General features: G+C 42.3%; 2 protein-coding genes across 2 annotated transcripts; both read right to left on the bottom strand.

Moving 5' to 3' along the window:
- Positions 1-6,132: 6,132 nt before the first annotated feature.
- On the bottom strand, positions 6,133-16,341 carry opn4xb (opsin 4xb). The gene is made up of 9 exons (XM_062379985.1): positions 15,591-16,341; positions 13,658-13,791; positions 12,868-13,071; positions 12,421-12,592; positions 12,166-12,327; positions 10,390-10,497; positions 10,114-10,279; positions 9,415-9,561; positions 6,133-9,232 (listed from the first exon to the last, which is right to left on the bottom strand). Exons 1-9 carry the CDS (start codon positions 15,755-15,757, stop codon positions 8,825-8,827), a joined length of 1,668 nt encoding a protein of 555 aa, XP_062235969.1. The 5' UTR covers positions 15,758-16,341; the 3' UTR covers positions 6,133-8,824.
- Positions 16,342-20,649: 4,308 nt separating this feature from the next.
- Positions 20,650-23,065, bottom strand: LOC133950782 (putative defense protein Hdd11). The gene is made up of 5 exons (XM_062384904.1): positions 22,862-23,065; positions 22,135-22,247; positions 21,740-21,849; positions 21,511-21,575; positions 20,650-21,154 (listed from the first exon to the last, which is right to left on the bottom strand). The coding sequence occupies exons 1-5, from the start codon at positions 23,055-23,057 to the stop codon at positions 21,045-21,047; spliced, it is 594 nt and encodes a 197-aa protein (XP_062240888.1). The 5' UTR covers positions 23,058-23,065; the 3' UTR covers positions 20,650-21,044.
- Between the last annotated feature and the right edge of the window lie 4,560 nt (positions 23,066-27,625).

The following is a 27,625-nucleotide window of genomic DNA, read 5'->3' as shown; positions in this document are numbered from 1 at the left end:
GGATTTAATTATTGCTGTTTAAAGAACAAACCAACACAAGATGAACAAAAGAAGCCCATCTTGTAGGGGGGGGGGGGGAACAAATGTTGCTTTGATCAAAGTTGAGAATGAATTAATAGATGAACTAGATTTAGGTCATTGTCTCATTCCCATGTGATGAGATCTCCGGTTTTGTGTCCCATGAAGATAAAATATGGACCCCCCCCCCCCCCCCCCCCCCCCCTTTAGCCCACCGCTCTATTTCAATGTCTTTAGAGACTTGATCGATTGCTTTTCTTCTCAAGGAAGTGCAAGAGAGGGAACAATGGAGATTTGTGGGCCACAGTATAATGATATCAAAGACTAACAATAGAGAGTGTGCTGCAGCATGAACCCTCAGACGCCCTGCCAGTCCTTTGTTCTGTCAAATGGTCTATTCCAGTCGTCCATATGCTCACCTCTCAACATGCTTAATGATCAGAGCTTAGCAGCCCGCAGCCAATACAAGCCACCCCCCCCCCCCACACACACACACACAAACACACACACACCCTAAGGCAAGCTCCACCCCTTCATGGTAGGATAATCTGCCCCTGTAAATGACATTTAATGCATCAGCCACATGATTAAAAGGGGGACACCCACCCCTAATTCTGCCAGCTGCCCACATGCACAAACACACACAGATTTGCACAGCTATCCTTATACGGACTTTCCATTTACTTCCATTCACTGTGGCAGCCTTACCAACGCATTAACAATCACGCCTGACCTTCACCTTAACATAACCACATGATACCCCTAACCTGAACCAGGAGATCAGAAATGATGTATGGCCTCATTAGGACTGAGCTTTGGTCCCCATGATGTATACTGGTCCTGACAAGATCAGAGTTTATGCTGGAAGAGGAAGAGGTAATAAAAATGAGTACACAAATGCATATGCACACACACACCCACTGGGGACACAACTCATGTCCAACCTCCATGCACAAATTTAACTTCAGGTCAAAAATGAAAACAACAGCTGTGGTCTGAATGACATTGATTCTATAATAGAAAACACCTCCCGTTTACTTTATAATATTCAAACTATATATCAACATATATAGTATAAAACATTTTATTGTGGCAAGAAGGATAATTCTCCTTTGTGATAAAATCACCATATATCATATGGCTGACATAACCCTTTGGCAGGGCCGTTTTGTTTAGTGGAAAACAGGAGAGTGGAAACTCGAGATGTTTGTAGACGTCTCCAGTAGTTAGACTGATGAACGTGGAGGAAATGGGCAGCGCGCCCGTGAGTAACCCAAAACTCCATAATCACACGAATCATAGCATATACACAGATACATTTACTCACAGGTGCAGTTACCAACAGGTAGACAGACTAACATATGTAAGGCTGTTTATAGTGGGGAGAGTATTTGTCTGCCAGCCATCTAATCGGTCTAACCCCACCAGACTGATATAAGCCTAACTAATCCCCGCAACCATCTCTGTAAAGACTGCACTGTTAAGGTTACAGTGACAGTGGAGGAGTTCAAACTTATGGGATAAAAAGCAGCTTCACAAACCAGGTGTTCTATCCAGTAGGTTAAAATCAATGTTGAAGAGTTAGACAGAAAAATGTAGGCTAATGGGAAGTAGGAAAAGACGACTGACAGACAAACGTTACAAATTATAAACATGTAGATTAGGGCAAAGATTAGCTTTTGGTCTGGGGATGCAGCCCCCCCACGTAAAATCAAGTTCATACAAAATGTGCGTTTGTCCAGATTTGAAGCATACAGGATGAAACGCTGAGCTTATTATCAGGAGCTCGTATCTGTTGTCTCAGCTCAGTCAGTGTTTATAACGGCTCGGTTTCACAGTGGAAAATATTCCCTCCAGCGTACCAGCCAAGCACACAGAGACACACACACACACACACTCGGAGACGGATCGCTAGGCCAAAACGATTGTCCAGCCCGAGAAAGGTAAAGTGAGAAAAATTTGTCTGGGGACATGAACACACAGGTGCACGTGCCCCCCCCTCCACACACACACAGAAACACACACCATCTCTCCCTCTCTCTCTTTTTTTCTCTCAGACCACTTACAAACACACATTTGCTTAATGCTTGGGTCAAGTCCGGGTCAATCGGAGAGAGAAGCATTTTAAAAGCCAAGTGTAATGTGGCCTCAGGGACGGAACAGAGCACACGTTCCAAATAGACCATCCAACCCTTAAGTCCACGAGCTCTACATTGCTCCTCTTTAGTAACCCTGCTCTGAAGGGGGGGAATTCCACCAAATAAATCAAACTCTGTCTAAAGCAGGTTATGATGAACTTTATTGAGCACATTCCCACTCACCAGAGGATGAACCGAGCACAAACTTTAGGCTGGAAGCGCCACCACTGTCATCAGTGTGTTTTCTTATTCAATCCGCGTGTCTCCATGTCTGTGCAGAGGCAACTTTGTGATAAGCGTTCATGTAAATCCTCTGTTTTGTGTAAGTCAGTAAAAGTGTCTTTGTCCTGAAGTCCGTCAATCCATCAATCATTATGAATTACCCAGTTAAGTACAAACATCCCTCCATCTATCCGTCTGTCTGTCTGTCTGTCTGTCTGTCTGTCTGTCTGTCTATCTATCTAGAAATGTTTAGCATTAAGCTGTGCAGTACACTGGGGAGGTTGACATGAGGAATTAAACATTTGATGTTACTTTAAGTTGGCAGTATTTACCTCCTGCGTTGTGCAAATAATTGAGATGGAGCATTGACTCGCAGCTGGAAAAAATAAAATGCTTTGCAGGAAGTGGCGAGACAGCTCCAGGAACATCTTGGGAAACAAAAAGAAAAAGAATAATCATGAGGCCTCTGGGAAAATATTTCATTTTTTGTTTTCGAGTTTCCAAGGCAGCTACATTGTGGTATGACTGACATCTGCTGATGCTTTTGTTTTTGTATTATATCTAGAAAAAGCTTTTCATGCCCTGTAACGTCTTCTGTAACATGTGCTGATTATATCACACTCACACTGGAGCGTGTTGCAGCCACATCCGAACGCCAGGAGTGTTCTGAGTCGACGGTTTGTCGGAACGTTTCATGAGAGATGTGCCTCGGTCGGACTGCGCTCATTATATCAGCCTCAATGTCATGACACAGGCTTTGGAGGATACTGAATTATGTGTGGATGGTGTGCTTCCTACCGGTTTCAGGCAAAAGCCCAGAAGCACAGAGAAAACACACTCAAACACGCACACACTCACACTCAAACACGCACACACACACAGTATTTGATGCACTGAGTAGACGTTTCCATGCTTTCATTTCTCCCTCTCTAGTAGACAGCAGCTGTTCTGCAATGACTGAAGAAAAAAAGAGCGAGGATGTAAACTCAAAGACAAAGAAGTGCAGATAAGATCACAGGATGATCGTGACCAAACAAAAAATGATGGTGAAGATGAAAGACAAATTGCATACGATTAAAACTGTGTGTATTTGTGTGTGTGTGTGTGTGTGTGTGTCTGTGTGTGTGTGTGTGTGTGTGTCACTTGCAATCCCAGCCCTTATATCGGTGACCAGATCCTATCAGCGGGGTCTCAGGGGGAGTTCCAAGCCTCTGCCCCCTCCAGCTCAGTCGAAAGCAGGGCCAAACATCAATACTGCCCCACCCCCAACACACTCTTCCTCCAACCCCCTCCCTCTGTCATATGTGGTTGTGTACACATACATGTGTGTGTTACATCACCACAAAACAAGTCTGTGTAGCAGCAGTTTCAACAAATACATGGAAACAATTAACACCATCTGCAGGAACCTACTGAAGAACAGAGGATCAGGGCTTTCTGTTGAAATGATTATAACTTGATTTTGTTGTTGTTAGTTTGTTTTTCACATGTGGAAAGAAAGTACTGTATATTTATGGCACTCTACTAAACTTTTGTATCTAAACATTACCTAATACTACAGTTTATAAAGTTTACTACTATGAACAATACATTTGGAAAAAAAATCATACATGCATGCCTCACTACAATAAACTTTAAAAACAAACAGCATCGAGGGGAGGTAGAAGATAAACTGTGGATGAAGCAGGTGTTTTATACGCACCCTTCCCTGTGTCCTCCTCTCAGTTGACATCCACAGCCACTGACTGAGCTCTTGGTGGGACAGGGCCCTCTGAGATGGAGCCACGCCATTACGCACCGTGACAGAGAGGAGGCTCCACGCTGCGTAAAATTAATTCCTCCTCTCCAAAGATCAATATAGTGTAAACACACCTACGGGGGAACGACCCCAGAAGCAACACGATGGAAGAATTGCTGTCACCTAAATTGTGGCTCCCCCTATAGGTGGGAGGCAAAACTCACAGTCGTAAATAAAAGTACTGCCCATAGTGACAAGTTAAAGTCATGGTTTTATTTGTTGTGGCATCGGAGATAAAAACTGTGATGCCCTTTGCAGGAGGACACTTTATATATAAAAGGCTTATATGCTACAACTGAGTTTCATACTTTTTACTGCACAGCATAAAGATCTCTAATGTAGTGTGTTGTGCCATTGCTTCTGTGAAAAATCCACTGTTGCTGTCACCTGCTCTCTCTCTCTCTCTCTCTATCTTTCTCTCTGTCTCTTTCACACACACACACACAGACACACACACACACACTCACACACACACACACACACACACACAAACACAAGCATATGACACTGGCTTATTAAAACACCTTTACCGTCCTCTGCAGACCGGCTGGATCTAGATGTGTCTCCCCACTCACCCAATCCGTTCTAAAAGTTATCCTTCAGATGATTAACCAAGTGGGCATCTGTCCAACACCTCTTTGTGTCTTTTAGCTCTCAAATAAAAGCGGGTCCAGTATTACTCATTCTCTTTTTTCTTATCCTTTCTTCCATTCTTCCGACAAAGTCCTTTTTGGTTTCTTCGCTGGCTCTGCCACGCTGAACATATCGAGAGAACAAACTTTTGCTATAGGCATCTAGCTGACTGCGCCTCATAGGTCCGGCTGTATTTGTTCTTGTGTGACTTTTGAAAATGTTCCTGCATGGTAGACCTGAGTCCATGTGTTCCAGGAGCATTGTGGTAATGGCAGAGATGCCTTTCTCCCTATAATAATATTGTCCACCATAACATGATTTATAAGCCATTATGTTGTTTTGAAAATTGCACTGCTAGCTCACGTGAATAAATGAAGCTTGACCTTTGGTTATCTTTACACATGCTGTGGCGGAAACCTCAGACCCCGTGCCAGTGCATGCGTGGGTGGGGTCTGGCCAAACACCAGAAGAATCCACGTCCGTCCACATGAAGACGGCAGAGGCTCCTCACAGGTGAGACTTACATCAGAGGAGAGTTATGCTTGTTAACTGGTTATTGTTTATCTCCAGTTTCAGTTGGGAGCAGCCTTGGTTTCACTGCATGGTGATGTAATCTCTCTCTCACACAGTCACACACCCATGCACATCTGTCATAGTCGTGGATAATGACCGTATTGTTTGACTGGACGATTCTTCTTACTCGTCTATCAGCCAGTTTTTCACCACACATACGGTGTAAAGTAAATTAAAGAAAAGTTCAATTCTGTCCTTTGATCAAAGCTCCTAAAAAAACATGATCAGTCTGATGAAGCATATAATGACTCAGATCACATCTAATAGTCTGGATTTGTATGGGACCACATGCATGTTAAATGGGGAACATGTATCTTCTTCCCACATGCGTGTGAGCTGATGGGACATTGGATTCTTTCATTTTTCAGAGAGAAAGAAAGAAAGAAAGAAAGAAAGAAAGAAAGAAAGAAAGAAAGAAAGAAAGAAAGAAAGAAAGAAAGAAAGTAAGAAAGAGTGCACATTCATTGGGTAAATCACCGTTGGAAATATGAATCCCTACTTCCATCTAGTGGCTTTTTACTGTCATAACATATTAAACATCCTTAATTCCTGCTGCTCAGTCATATAAGTACACAAGGTTTGTTAATGTATATTTGATCAGAAAGCATCTTGTTGTGTGGGAACTTCAAACAGTTTGGCAAGAGACATGGTACACCCCAGACAGGTTTATCTGGACCACCGGACCACTGGACCACCATGCCACAAAGAAACAAGCACCATGCTTTCTCAGTGTACAGTAGCTCTCCAAGGTTTCACCCACAATTGTACAACGCCGAAAATGAATCCAAAAACTTTATTGTGCCAGCAGGATCTGTGAAGTGATTGCGGGGGGGTACACAGGAAATGAAAGCAGTACATGAAACGACAACGGCAAACAGCATCCAGGGGTAAAAATGCAGTGTGTTGAACAAACCTTGGTGTGGCATGAATAAACATATAACACAAAGCACAATTCAATAAATAAACATTTGTGTGGATAGATACAAATCCTATGATCAGGTCCATAAGAGAGGCGAGTGGAGAGGACTTATCTCAACTCAGGAAGTGGGCCTTAGTGAAGGCAGTAATCATTTTTAAAAATACAGTATAATGCTGAATTTATTTATTCTACAAGGGAACAGGTTTCTCCACAAGGCTGTGAAGAAGAGATATACTTTTATTGGTTCAGGTGTCAATGATCTGCTGTATTTTGATGAAGTCTGCAGATTGTTCATGATGTCACTCTCTGGGATGTTGGTCAGGATAGTCAGACTCAGTCATTACTATTAAATATGATGTTTTTAAATCAATCCAGCACCATTGAAATAGAGTAAAGAGGATGTGTGTTTAATTATTTCACAGGCTGCAGTACTTCCCCGTCTCCATGTCTTTTTTTTAAATAATCACAAAAGTAATGATAAAACATGTTAAGATCAATAAAAACATAATACACAGCACTCGTGATATAAAAATTAATCATATCCATGTGACCTTCAGTGAGCCAATCCCCTCCTCTGGTCCAGCTTTCAGTCACAGTCCACATTTAGCTGCACTAACTCGTCAGTCATTCGCTAATCACTCATTCATTGTACATTCATCTTCAGACACTTTGTACAAATATTGAACTCAGCAACAGAACAAAGATATATAAAACGGGGACATATCAAAATAAAGTATTTAGTTTCATGAGTATGAATCATTGTTTTTATCCTCTGATGATTCATCCGCTGCAGACTGAAAACAATAGATGTACAGTAAGTAAATTGGAGGCTATGCATTAACAATTTATTCGAATTCATACGTTTTTGTCGTCTTTAGTCACCTTGTTTGACCAAAGCCTCATGTCACCTTAACCCTTACATTTTATTTGCAATAACCACAGTCTTTCTTTCCCTTTACCCATAATGTAATTCCTTTTCCTGTTTGCTTGAGTCATTGTCATTGAACATAATCCAGAGTTTTGTAAAATTGTCCTATAGGGGTCAGTCAAGTGCAGAGTTTGGACGAGCCGGGGGTTAAAGGTAACACGTCCCTGCTTCTTGGATTTATTACAGTACAACAGGATAATCGCATGTGATTGAAGGATCTGTCTCAAGAGTTGGATCCAGATGACACATTGACTAACTTCTCCACAATTTTTCTAATGGCATAATGTTCGTAGTCATAAAACCAACATATGCACGGGTATCAAATGTTAAAACGCAGATGATACAGACGTCACATAGGACTTGATTCAAATTGTTGTTCACATTCAGTTTTGTGGATCAAGGCATGATGCCACATTGGTCCTTTTGTATTTGCAGTAAATGCGAATGGATGCTGCCGAAGAGCCGGACTAGAAGGATTGCAAGACTTAGGAAAAGGAAATGTAGCCAATGAGAAACAAAAGCAGCTGTCGTTCATTGGCTCGAGAGATTATTTTCTGTCTAATAATAATACAATAAGACAAGTAAACAAACTAAATAAACTCCAATTTAATCTTTGGTTGACCTAAATAGGAAAAGTTCGAGGGAGCAGTTGAGTATTTATTATGAAGCACAGACATATTAAAAGTCACCACAAAGAAAAAGTAAAAAGTTCCTGGGTTTATGAGTCACATATGACCCCACGTCAGAATTTTGATCAGTATCAACCGTCTCCGTTTTTCATTACGCTCCTGTCCCGCTGCCAATGGAAAGCTGGAGAGGTCCACACAGGCTGAGGGTGCCACGACCAGGAAACAAGAACTGAATATAAATACTTCAAGTACATCCTCACGACCCAAAGGCATTGCTTTGCTTTCTTAATCAGAGTCGCTGTATCCTTTTCTTTTTTTATCAAAAGGAGCAAAAAACATCTACGCAGATGAAGTTGTCTAGAGAGTATCCCTTTATGAATCCCCTGCAGTGTTTCATCCATCCCATCATTGCGTTGTTAATGGTGTGGTCCTAGCTACGGAACCGTTTACCCCTATTACCCTGAACTGGACTGATCAGGACATCACATTTTGTGGACCTAAATGAATGAAATCATAAATATTTCAGCTCAAAGCTTTAAACAAAAATTCAAAATTCCACCTCAGTGTGAATAGCCAAACTAAAAACCCATCCTGTCAGGCTTAGGCCCCGGGCTCATGAAAACATGTTGCACTTGTCATATTTGTGGGATCTAGGAAAACTCTGCTGCAACCCGTGCGGCCCCCTCAGGGCGCCCGTGTCCCTGCCAAGTCTGACAGACAGTGCACTCTGCACACCAGCATCAAGGTCACATCGTTTCCCCCGCTCGTCCTCTGAGCTCCGGCTCTCGAAGGAACAGGGCAGCATAGCTTCGATTGACAGAAAGAGTCCAACACAGTTGTCGGATTCATTTCAGTGGATAAAGACGAGTGTGTAGAGAGGAGTGATGTGTGAGTGAGATCCGTGGTCAGAAGTCCTGTAGCTTTTAACGGAGAGGATCACATGGGTCGGTATTGAAGTCCGGCTCATCACGAGAGCAGCTGCACGGCCTCGAACACCTCAGACGAGAAGTTCAGACTAACAAAAGTGTGGTTCTCCATCGCCTCAATGCTGTCCTCCATGCACACGCTGTCCTGTTTGATGAGGCTGCTCTCCGACGTGGGACTGATGACGATAATGCGCGGGATGCCCTGAGGCGACCGGGCATCGCTGGACGGGATCGTTCTGAAATTGAGGGAGTCGAAAGAGTCGCTCTTCAGGCTGTTGAGCTGACTGCCGATGCTGCGTTTCTCCTCCCCAGCGTTTGAAATATCATTGTTCAGACTCTGGCTGCGCATCCTGGTAAGAACTAGCAGGGGGACAGTGGCGATGGTAAGAGAGCTGGAAACCAGTTCATGTTCACAAGAGCTCGATGGATCATTCATGGTGGACGGACACTAGCGATATAAGAGCAAGCAAACAAAACAAAAAACACATTCAAACACAAAGCAAGAAAAAGATCGGTTGCAAAACATGATGCATGAGCATAAGAGCATGAAGGCAAATCAGATTAGTGTGATGCAAATGACACAAGGACAACTAAGCCGGAGTCACACAGTTTGGTGTTGAGTTCTCTCACCTTCTGCAGTGGATAGGTCTTTGTTCCTTTCCGCTCCAATTGTTTCTTATAGGACCTCCCTCGGCGAGAGTGACCGTGTGACGACATGCTTCGGAAGGAATCACCTGACCTCCTGCCCAAAGGCTCCATCTCTACATCCCTCAACACCTGCAGGGATGAAAACAACAACAAACAGCTGAAATGAACTGAAATAATTCGAGAGTTACCTCAGATCATCATGTTTTCTTTAGCTTTCCAACGACAGGTGACTCTGAGAGTACAAGTCTAGTGTGGTTTGCGGTGGTTTACTCCCTTGCACTTTGCTGGATGAGCACTGAGTTGCACAAATGGACTTCATAGCCTGGGATATAACTTTTTTTTGTTATAAGTTGAATTTAAAAGTAAAGGCCATTGCATTGATTGCAAATTATGATTTTCGGCATGGTACAATTTTTAATATAATAATCAATGCAATGACATTTCATTTCTAATTCAACTAATTTCAGAGAAAATATTCTTGTCAATAATCAATTTGTGGAAATTAATATTACACTAAGAACATTTCCGATTTCAAGCCAAGTGGCTCATTAATGGAAAAGATAGCAGACACGTTTATATGGTGTCAAATCAAATGAAAGCCTCAAAAAACACAAAAACAATGACATTATCGGATGTGATCCTTTTGATCATGTGAAAACAATATCTCAAATATGCAATGACCATGTCTGTGGCATTGGAGGTCGCTGAAATGAAGTGTGTCCTTGATGCTGTGGACTGTCGGCTGATGATGGAGTCCCTGTAAGACGACTCGCTGATGGAGGAGCAGTCCTTCCGAGGAGTGGGATGGAGAAACCAGAGGCAGGGGAACTTCTCTGCTAGAGTCATCCTGACGAGAGCAGAACGATGAAATCACACAAATAGGGTTAAGTTATTTAAAAACGTATTGTTTTGTTTATTTGGACAAGATGAGGACAACTGCCCCGAGTCGTCCTTCACCTGTATTTGTTATGTATGATCGCATAGATGAAGGGATTGTAGATCGCCGAGGCTTTTGCTATGATTGCAGGGACGGCCTTTGAGTAAGGCGACAAGATGTTGGCGTGCCTGGAAGAGACGAAGCAGAAAAAATTAAAGAAACTTGAATAAAATCTTGTTCATTGTGTGTTTCACAGTCTTTTTGTTTGTAGCACGACAACTTAACATGGCCACCGACCATGACTCCAACTTCTCTTTATCCCCGTGTTTTTGCAACATAATGAAAGGGACATTTCGGGTCAAGGGGATTAGCCAAAATGTGCCAGCTGCCCCAGAGAGTTGTCTAAATCCATCTGATCGTGTGTGTGTGAGAGTGTGTAGTGGATTGTGTGTGTGTGGGTGTGTGTGTGCGCGCGACTACCTTTTTCCCCTGTGAATTAACAGTGAGAAGATTTCACAGTTACATAACTACATCCCTTCTTACTGTATGTCCCCGCAGAGACATGTGGTTTGATGAATGTTATGATAGCTTAGATTAGCAACTTTGCCTTCTGTGGTGTGTCAGTCAGCCAGGGGCACCCGGCCTCTGGCTGAATAAACAAACATTATATAATAACAGTTTCTGAGGCCTTTTTTGGGACGGTTTTTTTATCCAAACTGCCGACACGTCATTCATCACATACGCAGAGTCAGTGTGTTACAGGGAAGTCACCCGGACGTATAGAGTTACTGCCAAGCGGCTGCTGTATTTCCTCTGAATGTGTGATTTTCATCCTTATGCACAATTGATGGTTTGATGCATTTTTCCATTGTAACTCCTTTCGAACATGATTTTATTTAATTAAATGTTGCTTTAATAGTATCTTTATGTTGATTAACTTATTTTCTGTGTCTTTTTGCATAAACTGATTTTTGTATCGAGTTGTAAATGGCAAAGGGAATTATTCACATTTCCATTTTTATATTTCCAAAAGTTTGCATGAAGCTTTTTTGTCAATGTAAGACTGAATAAAGAGACAGTGACTAAGCCTGGATTTGTTTCCCTTCTCTACTTCTGCGGCTGATAAACTGCATTGTTCCACGTGTAGCTCGAGCTAAAGTGCAATGATAAGTATGACTGATGTCCTGGGCTGTTATTATGGCGGCCCTAAGCTGCTTGTATGTTTGTTTGAGTGCACATCTTTGTTTATCTGTGTCTCGGGCTTACGACTTTGTGCAAGTCTTGTCAGCTGATCTGAATCTCAATGCGGTGATCTATTCAAACCCTCAATAGACCATTTTAAACTCAAACTGACGGAATTAAAACATCAAATATCGAAGGTTATAATTCCAAAGCTGCAGATAATGTAAAAAAAAAAAGATAAATTCAAGTTTAATAGCTGAAGGTTGTCAGAGTTGTGTAAAGCTTTGAAAAAGTTTCTGGCTCAAAGTATTTGAGAATACGTGCATTTTAGATTGGTGAAGGTCTGAATATTCATTTGATGCATTTTAATGAGAAAGAAAGTGTTCAATAGTTCAGCAAACATTAATATATATTTATATACACAGTTTATAACCTAATATAACCCTAACCCTAACCCTAAAGCCTAATAGACATGACAATTTCCCCCAATGAGCTGAATATATAATTTTTGAAACAGGTTTCTACATTGAAGCATGCAGAAGTAATTACAAATCCCAAAAATGTTTGAGCAGAGCATACAGTGAACACACAGAGACATTACCTTTAAAGTACCAGAATACTCCAAAGATTAATGCCAAATAACACCAAATCTGAATACGTTCCATCAGACTCACCCTGCCCAGGAAATCAGTGTGACGCAGGCATATGGTGACCAGGAGAGGACATACACCACAATGACCACGAAGGCAATCTTCGCCAACTTCCACTCGGTTTTGATGGACTTGTGCTGGATGAGGGTGGATTTCCTCACCTGAGTCCCCAGACGCTCTACCTCCCTGTCGGTGCGGCAGGACGTAAAGGGCCAGTTAAAGCTAGATCATTAAAATTCTGATAAAATACTTTGCACTCTGGTATAAAGCTGCTAGTACCTGCCGGTCTTCCTTATGGCCAGAAACATGAGGAGATAGCAATAAAAGATGATTCCCAGGGGAATAAAGAAAACAAAACAGCAAAGCATCATCGTGTAGCTCCTGTTGGCCATTGTGTATGTGACGTAATCCCACGTGCAAGACGTCATCAGGCCCTCTGGGATATAAGAGCCTAGAAGAGTAGAGGCAAGACGTAGGATATCAGCCAAAACATCAATGTTCCTTCGTGTTGGACAGGATGTAATGTCTGAGGTGCAGGAGATTGAGATCACAGGTCAATTGTGTTGTCGCAGGTGAATGAATGAAGATTAGCTGTGTTAATCCCCCCCCCCCCCCCCCCTCATCAATTTGCTCAGTAGGGAACCAAGAACAGGAGGTTTTTCACTGATCCTTTCAGACTCTCAGAGGGGATCACGTAAACAAGACACCAATGTAAAGGGAACTCACTCCAGCCAACGAGGGGGGCCAGACTCCAGGCCAGAGAGTAGAGCCAGACCATGAGGATTGCCAATGCAGTTCTCCTCTTGGAGCTCCAGTGGATCGCCTGCAGGGGCTTGGTGATGACCACGTAGCGGTCGATGGAGATGGCCAGTAGGTTGATCATGGAGGCAATGCCGAACAGGGCGCCACAGAATGCGTACAACTTACAGCCTAAAGGGGATGGGCACATACAAATGTTTTTCAGCAGCAGAATTCTAATATTTGTGATAAAAATGTGATTAAAAAGCTGTGTCCCAATTCAGGGGCTGCATCACTGATTGTATCTATTGTACAGTAGCGCGACTGGGCTGTCTCATTTCGAAGGCTCCCTCGAGTAAACTATAATAAATACACGATTGTGTACTTTTATCCCCTCGCAACAGAGGCTTCATTTGGTGGATCCTTCTCAGACCAACATAGACCGGGATCCATTGCAATTTGATGAAATTGTGGAACCAGTCTGTGGAACTGATGAGACCAAAATGTTTTATATTCTTAAACATTTGTATCAGGCTTCAACTCAATCAAACAGCTTACATCACATATTCAATTCCATTCAGTTAAACCTTCCTCTTCTTGTCCAACAGTTGCTCTGGGGACACGAATCAAGGGAATCCCCAGAGGAGCAGAATGTATCATTTCAGTTCTGCCGTCATATCCGAGGAAGGAGGCGACCCAGTAATGGTGCCTTGCTCTGAGGCTTCTGAGCAGAACAGAAAAGTGTCTTTATTGAAAAGGAGAATTCAAAGAGACTCACCCATCTCTCCGAACACCCATTCCTTGTAGATACAGTTGATGAAGAAGATGGGCGACTGTGTGAAGGCCATGAGGAAGTCGCTGACCGCCAAGTTCATGATGAAGTAGTTGGGCAGGTTACGAAGCTTCTTGTTACTACACACACACACACATTTTTTGTGGTTAGCATGAAGCTTATACACATTGTTTGTTCTCCTCCGGCTGCGGTAATTCAGAGTTCAGCTTCGACTTTGGCCACTAGGGGTCTCTTAACCAAATCAGAAACCAAAGACCAATTTGGGTGACGCTGTGAAGCAGCGTGGCGCAGATCGTGGATGAGGTAAGAATGACTGTGATCCATTAAAAATGAGCATTACCAACACAACTGTATTGTTCCTTCATCACAGTTTCAGCAGAAACGCAAAAGCCACGGGTGAAGCAGATATGCTGCGATTAAAAGGCGACTAAGATTACATGTTACCATAAATTAAATTGAGGATTTCTAAGGGGTTTGAACAAAGTTAGAATATTTTGGGATAACGTAAGCATTAGACATTTTAATGAAGAAGTCTTGCGTATTTTGGCATTAAGTTGTGCAGGGTTGTAGTGTTCCTTCGATGATATGATGATGGACCATTGCGCACCAGTATATCAAGCTGTACTCATACTGCAGGTTGGAATGTAACGTCTGCTTTAATCATTTTAAATTCCTCAAATACCCAATAGAAAAAAACTCCCCTTCAGTTAAAAGTATTTTGTTTGAATGCGTGACTCACGCAGCACTGTATCATTGTCAGAATTCATCAGTGATAAACCTGCCGTTGAACTGATCAACTCTGAGTGAACTTGCGTTCATACCAGCTTGATTAAGCAGCGTATTGACCTGTTGTCTGCCCCTGCAGCTCTTTATCGATTAAACTGGGTTCCCCTGAATTAAAACTAGCTGCTTCCCGATCACCGCTGAACACCAGAACAATCCACTTCCTTGAACCTGTGAGTCATTTGTGGATTTTTTGTTCTGTCACAGCTGGGGTTCTGCGTGTTTGTGCGTCTAAGCGCCTGTGGATGCGTGTGCATTTTCGAGTAATTCACTTTATTCCTAGAAGATCATCGCATGGGAAGAATTCTCACTTGGAGGGTAATTATCTCCCCTCTCTGGCTCGGACTCCCGGACTCTCCCTGCACGCGTGTTAATGACTTTTCTCAGAACCCATAACATCATCTGCATTTCTGATTCAGTAAACACAAATTATCATCACAACACAATGGAGATACCCTCATATAATCTATCTACAGTGATGGACAGATGGAACATCAAAGCTGCCGACAATCCCCAGAACAATCACGCGCATGCAAGCACACACACGCACACACACGCACACACACATAAGCACGGACACACTCACTTTCTCTCTCTGACCCAGTTTCTGTTAAACAGTTAATGTCACTTGAACAATAAGAGACTATTGTCTACAAATTACATAACTCTCACACACACACAACCTCGTAGAGAGTTTTCAGATTGTGAGTTTCTCATCCGTTTGAATGACACACACCTTTGTTTTAACATGACCTGTTGCATGTGAATCTTGTTTCACCATTGCTACAAAATGAATGTAACATTCAATTACACTCTGGCTTATCTTTAAATGTTTTCACTAATTTGAGCTATTTTCCAATATAGGATGTGGTTTTTCTGGTTTATTATTATTATTATTATTATTATTTAATAATTGTATTTGGATATAGAACACAGTCCTGCACATATAGAACACTCATTATTTCTGTTTAACCATCTGTCCCGCTCTCTCTGAGATCTCTGAGTGATTATATCGTCTCCTCAGGGCTCCAATGGAGACCAACATTCAAAATGGTAGGAGCTCTAATTGTCAGAGGAATGCTCAGAGTAAATGCACAAACAAACAAAAAATCTAAAACCAGTCACACAAACCCACCTATAGAAGGCGAACATAACCAGGGCATTGCCGGTGATGCCCAGCGTCCCGATGACGAAGACGAACACAGCCACGATGTAGTGAACATGGTCGGGCACGTCCACCTTGGTGATGAAGGTGCTCTGGGTGTGTGCTGTCTCTGGCTCCATGCTGTCAGAGGACCACATGGCTCAGACACCTCATCAGGACCGGCAGCCTGGCAGGATGCATCACGTCTACCAGGTCGTAATCCACGTCTTTACACTTGTGCCGGGCCTCCATGGTTGTGTCATCAGTGAGATGCAGTGGAGATGACCGCTCTCTTCTTCAGACGAGGCTAAAGATCAAGGTCTGGTTGCGCTGGTAAACCGGTGGTGAGCAGTTGATCTCTACTCTGTAAAGGTTTGAAATCCAAGCAGTCAAAATGTCTGTATCTGGAGCAGAAGCTTGAACAATGAGAAAGATGTTTTCAAATGCCAAATCGAAATCAAGTTGTCAATGTTACATTTTACAGAAAATGTTCCTCTTTCTCGTCTTTGTCCTGTAGATGCTAGATGACGTCCGCAGCCCCTTCCAACATTAGTTTCCTCCGAATACACTTTACGAGCCACATCCTCTCTGTCAATCCGCCTCTGGGCTGCTGCTGCAAAGCTCCTCTTCTGCACCTGGTTGGTCCAGAAGTGTCCCCCTTCGATTCCTGTGCTGGGGACCTGCTGATGTTCTCCAGTGCTTTAGATCCCAGGCTCGCTCCACATTGTCACGGTCCCTCCAGTCAGTGTCAGCCTGCAGCCGCCTCACCCGTCGCACCAGCTGTGCACCAAGCTCTGCATTAGTGGCTCTTCTCTGATTATCTGGCAAGTCCTAACCTCCCATCTCTCTCTCTCTCTCTCTCTCTCTCTCTCTCCCCCTCTCCCCCTCTCTCCTCAAACTCTCCATCTCACTCGCCTGCTCTCGCCTCCCTCCCTCCCTCCCCTCATATAATACAGTCCGGCCCTGAGCTCTCCCCCTTTAACCAACACATTCTTGCGTCACGCACATGATGTTCACTAACACCATATCAGCATTAACAGACGTTTCAGCTGAGCACTGCATCACACTTTGTGAACTGGACAACGATGCCTGTGCGGGCGCCTTTCATTTCTATTGATACCGGTGGGAATCTCATTGAGGCTGTCAGCTGACGGGCCGGTTCTGCTAAAACGTTTTCCACGCACGCAGGCTCTCACACTCGCGTGACAAACGGTGCGAGTTCTGCTGCGACGTCATCGGGTCGCTGACAAGCAGAGACTCTGTAAGATCACTGATGGAAGCACCCCAACTAATTAGTCTTTCCATAACTTATAAAAAGCCAATTCAACTCAGCATCAGACTCTCAGGGCAGGCATCCCAATCCAGAACACACACACACACACACACACTCCACTGTATCACAACATCCCTTCAGCTGTAGGTGGTGTGCAGGTGATCATTATCAAAAGGCGAAGCTTTGGGAAGTTCCTGCACCCTTGTAGATAAGGCAAACCGACAGTTCCTGGTTAAACAATGGGTGCGTTACATCCCTAAATATGACCATAATAAGTCATGAATTGTTTCTTGACGGGGGAGTTAAATTATTCATAGATTCATTTTTAAGAGCAAAGAGGGACGAGACAAAGTCCTGTTGTGAATGATGTTCTTATGACTGCCTGCAGGACATTGGACGCCTGCCACATCTGCTGGGCATTGCTTTTTATGGTGCTGGACATGTTGATAAAAGCGGATGAAGCGGATGGAGGGAGTTGAAGAATGTCAAGCTTAGACAGAGATGCCGACTAAGCCCCTGGAGCAAGGGATAGCCTTAATCTGCACACTGTGCATGCATGTGATCAGTGTTTGATCTGCCTGGAAACATGTATGTTTGTGTCATATATGTTTGTGCATGTGCCTGCATGCCTGCTTGTCCACATCTATGTGTACTTAAAAGTATATCACTAGATATTGCAGCGGATTACTGTTGCAGGGTTCTGATGGCCTTGATAACCTAATCACTGTTATAGTGTTTGTGTTTACATGTCAGCACATCATGGAAATATGAAACAGAAGATGTAATGCAGCATTAAGAGCAGGATTTGTTTTCTACATCTATGTAATTCCCAAATTCTGATCCTCCTAGCAAACTGCAAACCGCTCTGACAAAATATGTTGATTATGTAAACTACTCAAGTTGAAAATATATAAACTGAGTTAAAAGAAGAAATGTACATTTTAAGGAGAAAAGTAAACGTGTAATTGATAAAACTTGATGTTGATTTTCTCGCACTGTCCCTGATATGACTCGTCCACATGTCATGTGACAGTAGTGCAGGGTGTGCAACAAGCTTGAGTCAGAGAGGGATCAGAGGAAGATGAGCCATGAGAGTCGTCTTCACACAACTCTTTTGCACGTTAGAGGGCGACCTGTCAATCAGATGTAAGCAGCTTGCGGCAGAAAACGCTCCAAATATTAAAGGTGAAAATAACAGTAACATTAAGATTGACACTAAAAAAATTTACATTACGAAATTGTAGCACAGTCTGCAATACTTTACATTCCTTTGCTTCAGTGTGTTGAAAATAATGACTTTGCATCGAGGCTCAAGTTATGAATAGATATTCACATACATATGAGTTCAAATTGCTTCATACAACATACAACTGTGTATACTGCAAATCCTGAAACATGACCTGAAACATGACTTTAAGACAAATTTAGAAGGAATTATTTAATGCAAATTTCTATTTCTCAAATGCAAATGACAGAAAGAAAAGGATCTACATGTAAATATAGAAATTGCTGTTTGTTTGTTTTTTCTCTCAAAGACACTAAGAGGCCATTTTCAGAAAAGTGAAGAGTCCTGATCGTTGGAAACACGTGAGCGACTCAGAAACATCTTTCAGGGAAATCTTTATTCTCTCAGCTCTGCCGTCTGATCTTCTGGTTCTGCTTGTTCACTAAACCGTCACAGGTTGTGTAGTGAAAAAAGTGTTGTGTGTACAAAGTGCTCCGTATTCATGATGAGTGTTTGACTGTTTTCCTTCAGGTTTCAGCCTCTGATCCAACTCTCATGTTTCCCCTCTGTTTGGCTCCATGCATCTGTATGAATGACCTTGTCTTCATGGAAAAATACATCAATGGCGTGGCGTTCAGAGAGTATGACCCGGACAGGGCGGTTCAGCATGGCACATGTCAATGAGTCAATTACTATTGAACCGGCTGGTAGTGCTGGTGCTTAAATCCTGTACATGAATCCCCTGGTTAAAGATAGTCATGGGCTTTTGGCTCTCAGTGGAAAGAGACTAATTATTATTGAGCGCCGCTGACCCTGTGACCAGGCCTGGGTCCTCTGACACACGAGTCAGTCAGCGATCGATACTTCACAACATCAGGGGGAAACGTTACAGAGTAGAGCCTCATGAGCTTAAACAAATATTCAATTGTGAGGTGTGTGTGGCCGTGAAGTGTCGTCTTCAGCAGTGGATCACGAGAAGCTGTTACCAAGAGTCGTAAGGGAGACTAGCACCAATCAGGGTGAAATCTTCTTTTGCATCTGCATGAACTCCTGATCATATATGTTCCCCAGGCGACGCTCCAGCATCCCACCAGATTGGAACATGAGACATCATGCTAACGAAAAAACAAACACTTAAAAACAAACGATTCTTTTAGAGAAACTAGTCCCCGTTCTAAACTCTTTTCATGACCTGTCATCAGTGAGTCCTCCTCAAGCACTTCCAATATGTTGTCACTTACTGTTTGTGTGAATTTAGGAAACTTTGTGTTCATCCTTCCTGGTTTATCGGACGTATAGATTTTACAGTTCTTGTTTTTCATAAAATTGTACAGAATTTGACCTATAGCTGTTAACAAGTTTGGTTTATATATATGTTTAAATGACCAAGTCAACTGCAGTAATTTTTGCTTACTTTGCATGTTTGCCATTTCAGGGTTCTGTTGACAATCAACACAAACCAATGACCCAAAATCAAAGCTCAAAAATTCATCTTGATTCAAGGCAAGGCAACAACAGCTATAATAAGTACATCATACCATAATGTAACTGTATTTTCCATATACACTCTCAGGAGCACCTCAAGGATTACCTGCTAGACACTTTCCGTTCACACGTCCTGCACAACAAATGAACTGTTGATACAAACACAGTTGTGTCATTTTAATAACAATTCTATTTTTTGATTGCATTGGAGGGGGATTCTCAGAGCATAGTGAAGTGTTTGAACTGCATTGATTATGTCATTTCCTGTCACGGTCAGGGCCTGTCACACATCTACTGTCCACGCTGCAATCTGACTATAGATTCCACTTATCATACCGTGTGCGTTCTAATCATGAATAGTTTATCATTAATTAAAACCACAGCTACGTCTGCATAAGTAAAAGAAAGGCAGATGTCCACCTGCTCCTGTGGTTTCAGGCGCAGAGGTTTCGTGGAGCAGCAGCATGTGTGTCGAGCAGGGAATGATGGTTATGGTATAGAGCTTTAAATCACCTAATGCATTTCTTAAGCCTCTTTAGGGTCGGCCTGGGTTCTGTAAACCGCCACACTGGGAATCTGGGTTATACATCAAACGATGTGGAAAAAACAGGTCATAACAAGCTCTTCGATAAGTGGAATGAATTTCAGTAGATTGCAAAACCTCCACAGCCGGACGGGATTTCTCGTCCATCTGTCTCTTATCAGTCGCCCTCTTTCTCTCACCTTCTCTTTCCCCCTCTCTCTAAAATCGAAGGAGTGCAATTAGTTTGATGAGTTTTTCTTTTTATTTTTTTGGCATAAGTGATTGTTACCTGTTTTTTTGGCTTGAATTCGAGTTTGCACAAACGGCAGAGAGAGCAGGTGTGGTCACACCAACACACTTTTCCATTTCGATTGCAGCGATTCAGTGGGTTTTTATTTTTTAAAACAGAGGACAAGATGTTGAATATCCCCTGTACTTTTTGAAGATCTTCTGCAACGTCTTGAGTGTCTTGGCCTTGGAATCAGTGACACTTGAGGATACTCCAACATACAATTAGGGAACGCATATGCTGGTTCTTGTCATACAACATCGCTATGCTGACGTAAAGTGTTAAATATAGTGGTGGACTTTTCTCGCCACTTTTCTGCCTGTACCTGACGCTCAGAAACGTTTCATGTTTTCCAAAGATAGGGCTAGAATTATTTAAATGGCGGTTCAGGTCTGTAAAAGTGTCCCAGTTCGTCTCTTAGCGGGCGTCCACGTATTTTTGTTACGTATGAAAAATGACAGAACACGCACCATAAAAGCCACGGACGAGCCTCGATGACACATTTTCTAACTGGGGTACGTTTAAAATGTGCAGTAACGAGACGTGAGGCCAGACGACTTCAAATTGATGATTTTATAACAATAGATTCTGTGATTTGTAACACACTGCAGCAGTTATAGATTGCCTTGTTTTTCCTTTTCACATCGTGTTCACGCCAGCACTTGGAACATTAGAAAACCCAACACGAGGAGGAGCAGAGGCTTTTCTTCAGCCCGTCCGGCACCTGCACCCGCTGCAAAGCTGAGACCTCCTGGCTTCCCTGCAGCAAACAGAAGATAACGCCAGACACATCATGAATATTTGACTCATTACAATTCATTCTTGATTAACTTTGGCAAGGAGGGGATGTTTTCACCCCTGTCAGTTTGTTAGTGAACAAAACAACTGAGCGGATTCCAATGAAACTGATGGTGGACAGATGCGATATGGGTCAGGGAAGAATCCCTAACCCTAACCATCAAATTTTGGATTCAGGAATTTCTTTATTTAACACAGTGGGATGGCAGGAGTGTATCTTGATGAATAGAACCAGCCACATCAAGAGATTTGATAGCCATTTAGTGTGTGTAATTTGACGCTGGGTGCCATACTGGTTTGTCCCCTTCCTGTACCTACCGCTGGTCAGAGTGCTGGACCTCACATTAATCCAGAAGACCGTCCGCTGCTGAGCTATGGTGGCCCTGGAAAACAACAAGTGTTCCAAATTTAGAAGTTTGAAAAAATAAAAAATGCTTAATTTGGACCTATTTTTTTTATATTGGAAAATTATATTTCTCTCATTCATACCATCTTGCTGTTAAATTAATACAACAGTAAACATTGATTTTAAGTATGAAGTATTTACATGAAATAGACAGGGCCGGTTAACTTGGGTGGGATCCATGTGTATACGGTGGTGTTGCCCTTCAGGTTGGTGTTGGAATGAGTAACAGCCCCCTGTGGTGCCCCGTTGCACTGTGGACATAAAACATTTACACGTGTCATTCTATCTAGTTATCTCCACTCGTGTTGTTTTATCTTGCTCTCAAATCCTCATGAAAGATTAATGCTGGCGTAAGAAGTTGCAGAGTCATGGCCAGGGACTAACAACACAGTGACTTCTGGGTTTTCTATTTTTCCCACTTGGATTTGTTTCTCTAATCATTACTTATACTTGTAGCTGTTTATATCATTAACATACACATTATATAATTCCATTGCATGTGGTGGTAACTCAAGTGAAAAGGGTCTGTGAGTCACCTCAAGAAACCTGGTGTCTGGAGGAGGAAGATTCCAGGTCCCCAGGGCGTTGGTGCTGCCGCTTGTCCGAGCCTCCAGAAGCACACCTCTGTATTCTGGTCCAGTGATCGTCACTGCAGCCAAACACAAGCACACAGTTGTTGTCGTGCACTGATTCCATGGTCTCATTACACACAACAGACTTTCTTTATGAGAGCAAATCCAGATCATTCACAGAGCAGTCACTGACTTTTTGTTTTTGCTGTTGTTGTTATTCTAAAGCATTTGTATTTGTTTTGTCTTATTCTTGGCAATCTCAATTTGATGGCACTTTGAGCTGAACTGACCCGTATGAGAGTCCAGCACAAATAAAGTTTGATTGATTTGTTGGCTTTTAATGAAACATATCAGCCTCTGATGTAATGTAGAAATCTGTGGACGTGACAGAAAACCTTATTGAACACAGAGGCGAGTAATAGAAGTCTGAACGATTCACATTAAGAGGATTAACATTACAATAACAATAAGATGAAGTAAACTAAAGATTACTGTGGGTAGCACTATTACTAAATGCTGTAACAGAGCTCAAATGAAAAGGTTTCTACCCATCTTTAATGTGTGGAAGCTAAAAAGAACTGTCGTAAACATAAATAACACTTTAAATGAACAAAATGTATTTTTACAAAAATGTCCTTACATATTAATGAATCCATAAAACCACAGACATATCGTCTCCTGGACTTCTTACCTGTGATGGGATTCCCCGGCTGGTAACTGATGGCGTTGGTGAGAACAGAGTAGGGAGCCGGTGAAGGCTGCGGCAGCACCCCGGAGTGTCGAGGTATCATGTCCACGCAGGCGCCTGTAGGTGCACCGCTGGGATAGGCATCGATACAACACAGCACGTGAAGTGCCAAGAAGGCCGAGAGGCAGCGCAGCTCCATCAGCCTGAGTGAAAAGCTGTCAAATGAAAGCACTGGATATACGAGGACACACAGAACCAAGTCAATTGATATCCTGCTGCTGAGTCACACAACCCTAAAATGTGATTTTCTCTAGTTATTGCTTCCTCAACCATGAAATGTGCTTTCACATGCTCTCACATGCTCTCTCTCTCTCTCTCTCGCTCAATGACAATTACGTGTCAATTTTCCAAAATTTGTCGAGCCTGTGCTCACAAGTGTATTGTGGTCACGGGAAGTTAGGAGTTGAAGTTAGGAGTTGGTAAACATCATGTGTTTGTCAACACATGATGTGTTTGTCAACACATGATGATCACTAGTGTCAAACTTCTCCTTTAATTAAGAGGCATGACCTTCAAATTAACTAAGAGGAACATAGAAAGGAGCTTGAACAATGCAAAGTTGATTTCATGTACAACTTTACATTACATACAGTGGTTTTAATACATAAAAGGCAACATCCACCAAAGCTGACTCGTGATTTAACCACACTCAGGTTTTAAATTGATTAAGCATCAAGGCTGTTAAGCTCCAAATCAGTTAAAAAACAAATGAATGACCATCATTGTTTCATAGGTCATGATTTCACCCCCTGTCTGTCTGTTTCTTTGTTGTTTGTTTGTTGCCAGCAGGATATACGCACATACTTCTTAATTTAACAGATTTCGATGAAACTTTGTGAAAGGATTGAACGAGGGACCAGAGGTTGAACAAATCACTGTGTCACTGCCAGGCAGGGTGTTTTTGACATTTTCACAGATTTCCAAGAGAATAATGAAAACATGGTCAGTCTTCCACAATGGAGATGGTGAATATCACTATCTAAATTGTTTTGTTGGCTAAGGTATGATGCTGTGTTTGAATTTAAGAGGACTGTGCAGTAAAGTTACGAGACAGAGACCAGAGGTTGTGTTGCTTCATGAGACAAAGCTGTTGTGTCCAATATTTTGAAAAGGAGATGAGAAGATGAGTGAACTTTTCAACTTGCGCTGCAGGAAACACAACAAAGCAGGAGGAAAATAAGGAGTGACCAAAAGAGAACCAGTGAAGCAGTTATCAATGTAGCTTGTGTGGCTTTAAAGAAGTGGTCGATCCCCCCCCCCACTCTCTGGACTCACTGTCTGTGAACATTGGGGTTCACAGCAGAATAAACATAGAAAACGATCTTACCTGAGTTGTAATGTTTTTCTGATGAATTTATGTCACGAACAAATGGTTGCGGAACTTTTTAAATAAAGATGGACTATATGACAGCTCATAAAAATAAATTCTCCTGACGTTTTTCCGCCTCACTTTTTGCCGCCGTTAACTCTTTCAAAAAAAAGTTTGACACTGAAGCACAATGAATCATGGGAAATGTTGGGCTTGGGGCTGTTAGGAAACGATTCGGAGGAGCCTTTGACTTACGACTGGTCCTGCCGCTGTGACACAATTGGTTTCTAAATGCAGCTGATGAAGGATGCAGTTCCTGATAGGCCTATGGGACACAGCTCCTGTGTCTCATCCACCTCCTAGTGGCTGCCTGCGGTATAGCTCACATACCCCACCTCCTACATGTCTGTGTATGAGACATGGACGAAAACTTTGAAGAGACATATCATCAATCTTTATATATAGTCAATGCATTAAAGGCCCACCCTTTACATAAACATATAAAGTAAATCACAGTGTGACATGTAAGAGCACCTCATGGTCTGAGTCTGTCCCCTGCTAAATCTCACAGTACGGAGGTTAAATAATGCCACTCAAAAATCTGACCTTGTTTGATGTTAAACATCTCCAGGGTCATCGATTCAGCATTTATCAGAAAAAAGGGTTTTCAGGGAGAAACCTCCCCGTCTCTTGGTTTTGTGCCATGTGTAATCTTTGTACTTAAAGGATTAGTCTCTCATTTGTAGTATTTTACTTTGTCTGAGTGGGGCCGTGGCAGCAGTGGATTGTGTCTTTGTGTCCTTGAAACTTGTTTAATCTTCTGTTTCTGGAAAAGAAGGATTTGTCTTTAACAAAAACCAAAATGAAGACATGATTAAAAAAAAAAAAGAATGGGAAAAATGAATTACGATTAACATAACAGAGATGACAGTGAGGGTCTTTCACCCTTTCTATGTGGTGTCTGGAGAATACATTTATAATTTACTTTACATACAAAAGAACAGCTGGTGTGACCTTGACACTAAAAGGTGGGATGAGCAGCCTGCTCTCTGAGAGCCGGGCACTTACCTGAGGAGCCCTTCCTCTATGTCCTGTCCTCTGTGGCACTGCCCTGTTTAAAGTTACATATCTGCACGAAGATGGACTGTGCTCTTTCATCATTTATCGAGGGAAAGGTTTATGATTTAAAAAAGGAGCCTAGTCACTCATCAGGCTGTTGTCTGAGAGACTGTCTGAGTCGGACAATCTCTTTCGTTCCGGCTGATTACTGAAGCACTAAAGAGGATCACATGAGTAATTCATCTCCCATTCATTGTCGCAGTCTCACTCCACTTCCTATTGTCTTTACAAGAAAGGTGAAGATAATGTTACAGAAAGACTTTAAACTTCCCAGGGTCTCTCTGTGTGAAGTTTGCATCTTCTCCTCATGTGAGCTTGGGTTTTCTTCGGGTGCTCCGGCTTCCTCCCTCAGTCCAAAGAAAGAGCTGACCGGGGTTCAGTTGGTTAGAGACTTGAAAATTGTCTTTAGGTGTGATATGTTGTTCGTCTGTGTATACTGTCCAGGTTGGACCCCGCCTATCGTCAAATGTCGGCTGGGATTGGCTGCAGCTCCCCCCGCGCCCCTCAAAATGAGAGATGAATGGATGGATTTTGGATGCTGCTGATTTTGTTCATACAATTTGGGGTTTCCTTAAAATGAGAATCCATAGAGAGACAAGAAAAAACTCGCTGCTCTTTTCAGCACATTCTTGGCCTCTTATATAAAATTATCTCATGTTCGACAATGTAAATAAGGCCAATCCTATTTTTGGATCCCCCTCCCCTGCTCCCTTTAAACACACTTTGTTGGGTAAGGCGTGTGAACACGAGGAATACAAATCCAACAGAACATTTCCTTGTTTGGTAACGAGCGGCGACTGCAGAGAGAGTGAATTTTAATCTTATCTCGCAATCACTCATTTAAGCAGCTTTTGGGATTTATTTTAGGTTTGATACTTGAACGAGGCTGTGTCTTTTTCAAAGGGGTTGGTATCATATAGAGGTGGAGGCGCCATCTTCATGGTTCATTGCAAGTCTGATGTAAGTGACAAAAAAGAGGAATTTAAGTGTGACTGCATTTAAATTTGTTATTAGTCGTAATAAGGCTTGTAACGTCATTCAATTCAAGGGACAGGGGGAGAGAGATAATGGATTATAGGGTTAGGATACAGGTTAGGTAACTGTTCTGATAAGAACGTTAACAAGTAAAAATGGAAGAGTAACATTTAACTTATCTAAGCCGTGACAAGATGGAAATAACCTCAATAAAACTCCATGGGTAAATGATGTGACATTATGAAACGGGTTCTTCAGCCAATCAGGGGCCGCCGCTCTCAGTATGTAACTCTGGACTTTGCTGTATCTTCAGGTGTTGAAAACTATAATCAGTGAGAGTGAAATGAGGACACAACTCTGTGTGTATGTCCACACGTGTCCTCGCTTGTGTTGAGGTAATGTGTGACAGGGGAGAACAAGAGCGAGAACACAATCGAATTAAATTCAATATCAAATTCCACTGGGCTTCAGAGTCGGTGATATACTTAGATTAATATGACGGAGCGCAGCGCTGAACATAAGCCGGACAATGTCCTTTCTGTTCCAAAAATCTACATCCGCTGGAGTCCATCGATTCCTAAAATACACGGGGCGGCTGTTTTTTTTGTGCAATTATGAACAGAAGCTTTTATAAGTGAAAAAGTTGGTGAACAGATTCTCCCCTGAACTCATACACATGTTTTTCTTTTTGCAGATACACCTACACAAGTGTCTCTTGTGTGTTCCAAGCACAATAGATACAAAAAAACAATCATTACAGCCACATGGATGTCACAGAACAACCAAATGCTCTGAAATGTTCCATCTAGTCTCGCAGCTTTGCTTGGGATTGAAAAGACGTCCAGACGGGGCAATAATGCAATAAAGAAATAGGCTGAATGTGATAAATAAATAAATAAACCAAACAAAGATATTCACTGTGCCTCTTTTGTGCACGGGTCAAACTGAGAAGTATGCTCCTAAGGGTTCATGTATTGGTTTGAAAATATGTCTTGACAACTCTCTTCAATTCAGAACAGTGTGTGTGTGTGCGTGTGTGTAAAACAGGTTGCTGTTAATGACATAACAGTCAGGAAAGGAAGGAAGGTAAGCAGAAGTACGTCTCTCCAAATCTCACAAATAATTTTGTTACCCCATTTTGATGTTTACGATTGAGATCCAATTCTGTATTCATATTTTTCTTTGGTTTAACAGGTCTCAGAGTTCTGATATCCACATTTGTCGGTTTCCGTTTGGTGAAACTGGAAGATTTGTTTAAGCAACGCAGCTTTAAATTTCACTCACCTCCTTACTCGATATGCAGA

This window comes from Platichthys flesus, chromosome 3 (genome assembly GCF_949316205.1).
Source record: "Platichthys flesus chromosome 3, fPlaFle2.1, whole genome shotgun sequence".
NCBI lineage: Eukaryota > Metazoa > Chordata > Actinopteri > Pleuronectiformes > Pleuronectidae > Platichthys > Platichthys flesus.
This window is presented reverse-complemented; position numbering and strand designations above follow the sequence as displayed.

Bases quoted from the DNA above. Each gene is read 5' to 3' on its own strand.
- opn4xb (XM_062379985.1), bottom strand. From the start codon at position 15,757: ATGTGGTCCTCTGACAGCATGGAGCCAGAGACAGCACACACCCAGAGC. The intron at 13,072-13,657 runs GTGAGTCTCTTT...CATCCCCTTTAG, and splicing joins ATGGGTGTTCGGAGAGATGG to GCTGTAAGTTGTACGCATTC. The intron at 10,498-12,165 runs GTGAGTCTGATG...CGTCTCTTCCAG, and splicing joins ACACTGATTTCCTGGGCAGG to GCACGCCAACATCTTGTCGC.
- LOC133950782 (XM_062384904.1), bottom strand. From the start codon at position 23,057: ATGGAGCTGCGCTGCCTCTCGGCCTTCTTGGCACTTCACGTGCTGTGT. The intron at 21,576-21,739 runs GTAAATACTTCA...GTTGTTTTCCAG, and splicing joins ACCGGCCCTGTCTATTTCAT to GGCCACCATAGCTCAGCAGC. The intron at 21,155-21,510 runs GTAGGTACAGGA...TGTTTGCTGCAG, and splicing joins GTCCAGCACTCTGACCAGCG to GGAAGCCAGGAGGTCTCAGC.